The sequence below is a fragment of the Poecilia reticulata genome, chromosome 23 (genome assembly GCF_904066995.2).
Source record: "Poecilia reticulata chromosome 23, P_reticulata-male-v2, whole genome shotgun sequence".
Lineage (NCBI taxonomy): Eukaryota > Metazoa > Chordata > Actinopteri > Cyprinodontiformes > Poeciliidae > Poecilia > Poecilia reticulata.
In genome coordinates, this window is record NC_088852.1 from 15,684,769 (window position 1) to 15,691,934 (window position 7,166).

The following is a 7,166-nucleotide window of genomic DNA, read 5'->3' on the forward strand; positions in this document are numbered from 1 at the left end:
CAGAGAAGGTTATTTGATTGTGCTTTCTGGAATACGGTATATTTTTTACATTTAGGCACTCCTGCAATCGTCTTTTTCTGTTTCACTTTTTCTGTTACAAACTGACTCCGGCCCCCCACCAGAGATGTAAAAGTTATGTTGCCCTCACAGGAAAAAGTTTGGGGATCCCTGCTGTAGAGCATGTTGAAAAAGAAACCCTGAATGCTTTTGATCATGAATTCTTCTGACTCTCAAAATTATTTCTGAAGAAACAAAGACTGCGCTTCAACTAAAAAAAAAAAAAAAAAAAAAAAAAACTCTGGTAAAGATCTGCTGCACTGAGGCCTATAATGTGTCGAACAGTTGGTGAACGAATGAGATACATGCAGCTTTTCAGCTTAAACTCCCACATAAATATGCAAAGCTACTATTACATGTAATTCATACACACAAAATAGCAGTTAGTTATTCTTTTAAAGAAACAATTTGCCTCACATTTAAATCAGTGCTGTTGAAATGTTGCCTCATTTATTTGAGCGTACAGTACATAACTAAATAAATAAATAAATAAAAATGTAAATAAATGACAAGTGTAATCTTCCAAAACATCCCATAAACTGTACGAACAGAGGCATTTCTATAGTTTATTTATATATATATATATATATATATATATATATATATATATATATATATATATATATATATATATATATATATATATATAAAATTTAATCTTTAATTTTTAAAGTTGATCGGCATGTCCAGGACTGTTAATCCATCACATTTTATTTCTCAGTGGCACAAACATGTTGTGACACACAACCACTCTTAACAAAGGGGAAGAAAAGAGAACATTCAAGTTAGACGAGAAGTTGTTGACCTTTTCAACAACTAACATTTTATTAGGAAGATAAAAATGTCCTGAGCTCATGGTTAGAGGACTCACTAAAACCGCAAAGTCACGTTAGTTATGTTGGCAGATTACAAACAAGTTCAAAATGAGACTGAGGCAAATTCCCAGCAATGATGTGTAAGGAGCTAAAATTAGAACAGAATGCAAACGACTGGGACCTAAATATAACCAACGCCTCTGTTTTATTGTAGAACCAGATCCAGTTATCAGTGTTGATGGGAGGCAGAAACCATTGAACAATCTTTTTAGCGCAAATCATAATATCTGACTCCTTAATTTACTCATTTTTTCAGGTTTTAGTGTTTAGGGGTTTCTTTTGCTTCTCCTGACTGCTACCTTTACGGGTCTTTGCAGTTACTTCCTCTATCGGCTGCATGTTCCCATCCACTGCATTCAGGAATCATTTCTTTGTCCAGTTTCTCTTAACATTATTAGAAAAGTAATCAGTGTTTTGTTCTGAAAAGGTTTGCATGGCGTTTAACTTGTTTCCTCTCTAAACTCGTTTAAAAGTCAAATGTCTCCACTGTGTTTTTCATGGTCTCCCCAAGAAGTTTGGTGGAAACTTCGACTTGTGCCAAGAATAGTGCTTCAACCCTGAGAATTTTCTTTAAAAAATTTGTAAGACAAGATAGTGTCCTCTGTCAGAGCTGTGTACAAAGTGCATCTGGAGAACCTGCACTGTGTCCATCATTATCTACAGTACAATGACTCCTGAAGAAGAGCTCAGGTTAAACCATTACATTCACCATCGGGAACAATTGGAGACAGTTGAGTTCAATGACAACACTGCATGAGAATCCAGACCTTCCTAAAACAGAACACGTTGACTGTTTGAGGACACTGACACAGATAAGCCCAGGAGAATGAAACATATTTTCCTCCCCCAAACATATCAAGTGCTCAGCACCACTCAGTGATTTTCTTTGAATAGTTAAAAGCCAGTCTTTAAATAGGAGCAAGTACAAAATCATCGTTAAGAAATGAGTGACGTCAGTTTCTGTCAAATCAACAAATACAATGGATTTTACTTGGTGGCCTGAGTTACTGAAATACTAAACTATGTATAAACTTTACAATAATAGTCAGTTTAATTGCATACGACTGTAAAATGCATACCACATACACCTATATATAACTTCAGTCATTTTCAATAAATTTGAATATATATACATAGTACCTCTTGAAAAAAACATAGATATTAAACATACTTTTCATTAAGCTCTTTAATTATTTTTATGTAATATTCTAATTTTAAATGCCCTGTTTTCATCATCAAGGCTTTCAAACATCCACCTGTGTGGTTAATCTATATAACGTAGATTTTAGAGGTAAAGTTCCTGAAATAAATGGGGCTTTTCGACAATGCTCCAATTTATTGAACGGGTCTGTAGTTTTCTCTTTAATCTGTTCTACTGTGAACAGAGGCCCCTGAAGCGCTTTCTGATCCCTCTCTTAGGAATAATGAGAAAAAGAAATAAATACCACAAGCATATCCAAGCATGACAAACACATTGTTCTGCCAGCAGGAAGAGCAAAGAGGTTCTGAGTGATACAGAACGGGGGAGGCAGGGTAGACAGACATGTTTCTGCTCTTGTCAAATGCTTGACCGGTTATGATACTGGTCACACTCTGCTGTACATTGTTCGTGTTTTATGCTGCTTATCCAGTGAGGGCTTTAGAACGTGTTCAAATTGCCACAGAGGGAAGAACTGTGATAAGAGTAAATTTTATTCAACATACTGCAGGAGTGTTTTATTGAAGATTCAGATTTTTGCTTGTAAAGGGCTTTCTATGTTAACATACTCCAAACACTATGACACACACACACACACACACACACACACACACACACACACACACACACACACACACACACACACACACACACACGCGCACACGCCCACACACACACACACACACACACACACACACACACACACACGCGCACACACACACACACACACACACACACACACACACACGCGCACACACACGCCCACACACACACACACACACACACACACACACACACACACACACACACACACACACACACACACACACACACACACACACACACAACATCCCAAAGAAAGAGCAACAATTGTTCATTGCATATATGTTTTATATGATGGATGACATGTCATTCGGGCAGATTGTTTATTGTTCAAGTTTCTTGTAAAGAGTCACTATAGATGCTCTTAGCATTTCTCTGAAGTACCTGTTTCAGACTGTGTTGCAGAAACCTCCGAGATTCTGTAAAATTCATGTTTTCAAAGGTTGCATTCTCACTGCCTTCCAACCGCATCAGAGTTCACTTCAGCCGGACCGAGGCCGAGGCTTTTAGGTGGATCCGAGTATGTAATCATTGTTTTTCATCAAAACAATCATTGTTTTTGTGCGTCAGATGAACCATCCTCAATGGTTTGAAGTCATTAAGAGATGGACTTGCTGGTGTGTTATGAATGCACAACAGAAATACTCTTGAGGTGATGATGCTGCATTGATGGAAAGACTGTCGCCTTCAGAATGTTCAGCTAAGGAGCAGATCTGTGGTTCCATTAGTTAACAAGTTCACCAGGCCCTGAAGCAGCACCAGATCATCACACTACCACCACCGTGTTTTACTGGAAGTAAGATTTCTTTTTCTGAAATGCCGTGTTAGCCAAACAGGATTTTAGAAAAATCATTTCTCACCACAAACCAACAGCTAACGGTTAAATGTTTGGTAGAAATTGCACCAGAACACCCACTCCAAACCATTTCTAAAGCTTTGTTTGCCTTTCAGAGCTAGCAGCAGCAGGGCATGTGTGGGACAAGATAACATCTATCATATTCTTTATAATAGGAGGTTGTGGGTGGATGCTGTGAGGCAGGTGGTGCGCTATAGACATCTCCCAAGCATCCACCAGTTGGACGTTCATCCCTTTAAATATTGTCCTGAGGACTTTATCACGCTGTAGGGAATACCAATGACTGTTTGTTAGAGTCTTAAAAACTGTCAGCCCTTTGGGGTTTGCGGTCCTGATGATGACCACTGTCCCCGGAGCTCTGGTCAGCAACCGGACCACTGCCCTCCTTATGCTCAGCAGACATCGGATGTAGACCTCAACAGGGAAAGTGCTTAAATGAGACCAGATGCCGATTACTACAGTGTGATTGGAGTCTTTGCCTCCAATCACACTGTCCAGTTCATTGGCGATGTAACGCGTCTGACAGGCAGGCATGGTGCCAAAACGGATGGGAGGACCGTGGCAGTGGAACGTCACTAAGATGTTGTTTGCATGATCCAAGGCCATGAAAGGTCCACTTTGCTTTAGAGTTTTCAGGTCAAACTTCTTGAGTCCTGAAATTATAAAAAAAACATTAGGCTGCAACTAAAACAAATCAAACTGTTGGAACACATTTCTTCTGGACATCTACCTGGTAAAGTTTCTGTTAGATATTCAAACCACTGCCTGATGGTGGAGTCTCCATACAGGTGGAGCACCTTGCCTTTCAGACACTGGGTCATTGCTGTGGACGTGTTGAACTGATGAATTAGTGTCCCGTGTAGTGATCGCCATACACCCTGGTAGTAATAACCAGCAGGATTGGTCTGTATACTCTGATTAGTTCCCCCTGTAAGACAAGAATGGAGTTTACACAAAAACAGTCATGTACAAAAATCTTCATGAAAGGGCACTTAAGAAAGTCATTGAAAAAATAGAGAAAATTACATCAAATTTGATGATTGTGTTTTGACTTATTAATTGTACAACACAACGTGATGGAGTAACAGGTAGAAAGTGGGTTGTACCTTGAAGTTTTGGTGAGATGGTGATGTTGGAGAGTCCTGATGCCGAAATTGCCACTTTCATGTTGACTCCACTACAGCAGAGCAAATTTGATTGATGAAACAAGTCATGTCTTTCCTACATTCCTAGACGTAGTCAGCGTGAACACTAAGATTCTCTGTCCTAATTCCTGACACTGATACAGTTGAAAACAGATCTGAACCTGACATTGTTCACAGTTTGACATTAAATCACATCAATTTTCTCTTGTTTTAGGTTATGTGAACCAAAATTTATTCAAAAACATAAGATGCGTTAAATGCTTTCAGCAATTTTAAAGAGCACAGGTAATGATGCCACAGTACTCCAAATGTCTGTACAATATCTGAATCTACAGACACACCTGCCTGTGTATTTGCATGACTTAAGGTATGTGAAGTTTAAAAACAAACATGACTGAACCTCCTGGCATTTGGACATGATCTTTTTGGGACATTATGCAAAAACATTCACTTATACTTTTACACACAAAGAAGGTTGAGTATAAATTATTATTACATTTTACCTTTGGAAGAGTTTCTCCTCCATTGGTGTCAGTTTTTTATTGAAACCTCCTTTGGAGTGGGTGAGCCGAGAGTCACAGTTGAGTTTCTTTGGCTTGTAGCAGAACCAGGGCTCACCTGTGTAGGGGTCTGTGAAGTTGCACAACTTTTCCTTGGGCGCTTTGAGACACACATTACATTTGGTAGTCTCGGAAACCTGGCCTGAGCGAAAGATGCTTTGAAAGTATATTCTGTCTGGCTGCTCCAGGTTCAGTTTTCGCAGGACCGTGACCGCCTCACTGGGGTGGACGAGGGTCACCTTTGGGGACAAGGAACAATAATTATCAACAAGAGCCTTGTGAAAAGGAATCTGGTATTTGCCACATATGCTGTTAAGGTTTAGGGTTAAGGTTTCCTAACGTCAATTAAGGATGTTCTTGTTCATCTGCAATGAACAAGAAAAGTGACAGTCTTACCTCAACTTGAGCACTTCCTTCCCAGAGCAAAGGGAACACAGCGGTGTAGGAACCATCGCCATAATCCGACACTCGCCCCGTCACACCTGCACGAACAGTCGGGTTGTGCAGCCGAGCAAACAGGACGTCTCCGCCAGATTTCTTGGGACGACCGAGGAAGTTGTTCATTTTTATCAAAACCTCCAGCTGGTCGCCAACGTGCCAACTTCCACCATCTTTACGTGGGAGAATGGTGAAGGTGCTGTGAGCGGGATCACTGGTATCATTCAGAAAGAAGTTGGTCAGTAAAGGTGGTGTTTCAGGCCATGCGATGGAGCTTCTCAACAGGTCTAACTCAAGATTGTCTTGAGGTAATACTGAATGGAAGGAGCAGATGCTGGTGGACTTTGAAGGCTTCATGAGATGTACCAGAGTCATGGTGGAATTTGCCGAGGCCACAGCGATGGGGATTTTCTTCTCTGGCTAGGGGGAAAAATTGGAGATCAAACAGACTGAGTATCACACAAACACTGTTTCTTTACAAATTATTGAAAAGTTTTTGGGATAATGAAATTGACTGCAGGAACTTCTCATATGAGGATCCCCAAACTTAAATTATTTAACCCTCCTGTTATGTTTATTTCTGAGCTACACCAATAATGTTCTGGATCAATTTGACCTGGGGAGTGTTTAATCATGCAATACTGTCAGAAACCAAAAAAATCCTCCAAAACATTTTGTATCTGATTATTAGCTCCAATACTAACAATTTCAATCAATATTTGTGCAATGATGTTTTTTTTATTTCTCATAAATAAAGGATCAATGACGACAATTTACTCATTTGGATATAAAAAAATGGAATTTACATTTTTTGTATCCACAAAAAAAAATACACACACACAAAAAAATCCTTGAAATTGATCTAATATATGAAAAAAAATGATATTACATTTTGATTTTTTTTTTCAATGGGTGATCTTTATAATTGAACTTGAGACATGTAAACTGTTCTGGGTCAAATTGAGCCGCTGATTAAAACCAACCAGCCAACCAACCAACCAAAACCCTTGTCCCTTAGTAGGGTCAGGAGGGTTGCTGGTGCTTATCTCCAGCTAATGTTTCCATCAAGAGGCGAGGTCACCCTGGACAGGTCGCCAGTCTGTCACAGACTTATGAGCCATGCAGAGAGTATTTATGTTTTCCTCCACTTCTACTGAGTGTCCACTCAGTGTGGGTGGAGTTTATCCACGGGAACGGAAAAGGTTCCCGTCAAAAGTTGTATGAACACCTGCTTTCTGGCAGTTTCCCAGTGAAGTAAAGAGAGTAGTGAGAAAGTGGGCTTGTGTATGTGCAGGTGTGCATGCGCGCGCGTGTGTGTGTGTGCCTGTGTGTGGTGAAATATGGTTCATAGCTGCAAGGAAACATATAGAATTGGACATTTTTTAAATCTTTTTTTCCTGTCAACTTGAATGCCGGGTCAAATTGACACGATAT

At 39.7% G+C, this 7,166-nt stretch overlaps 1 protein-coding gene across 1 annotated transcript; it reads right to left on the minus strand.

Moving 5' to 3' along the window:
- Positions 1-3,039: 3,039 nt before the first annotated feature.
- LOC103459633 (neurexophilin and PC-esterase domain family, member 3) lies at positions 3,040-6,155 on the minus strand. Its single transcript, XM_008401380.2, has 5 exons — positions 5,691-6,155; positions 5,238-5,533; positions 4,696-4,766; positions 4,320-4,517; positions 3,040-4,242 (listed from the first exon to the last, which is right to left on the minus strand). The coding sequence occupies exons 1-5, from the start codon at positions 6,105-6,107 to the stop codon at positions 3,662-3,664; spliced, it is 1,563 nt and encodes a 520-aa protein (XP_008399602.2). The 5' UTR covers positions 6,108-6,155; the 3' UTR covers positions 3,040-3,661.
- Positions 6,156-7,166: the final 1,011 nt, after the last annotated feature.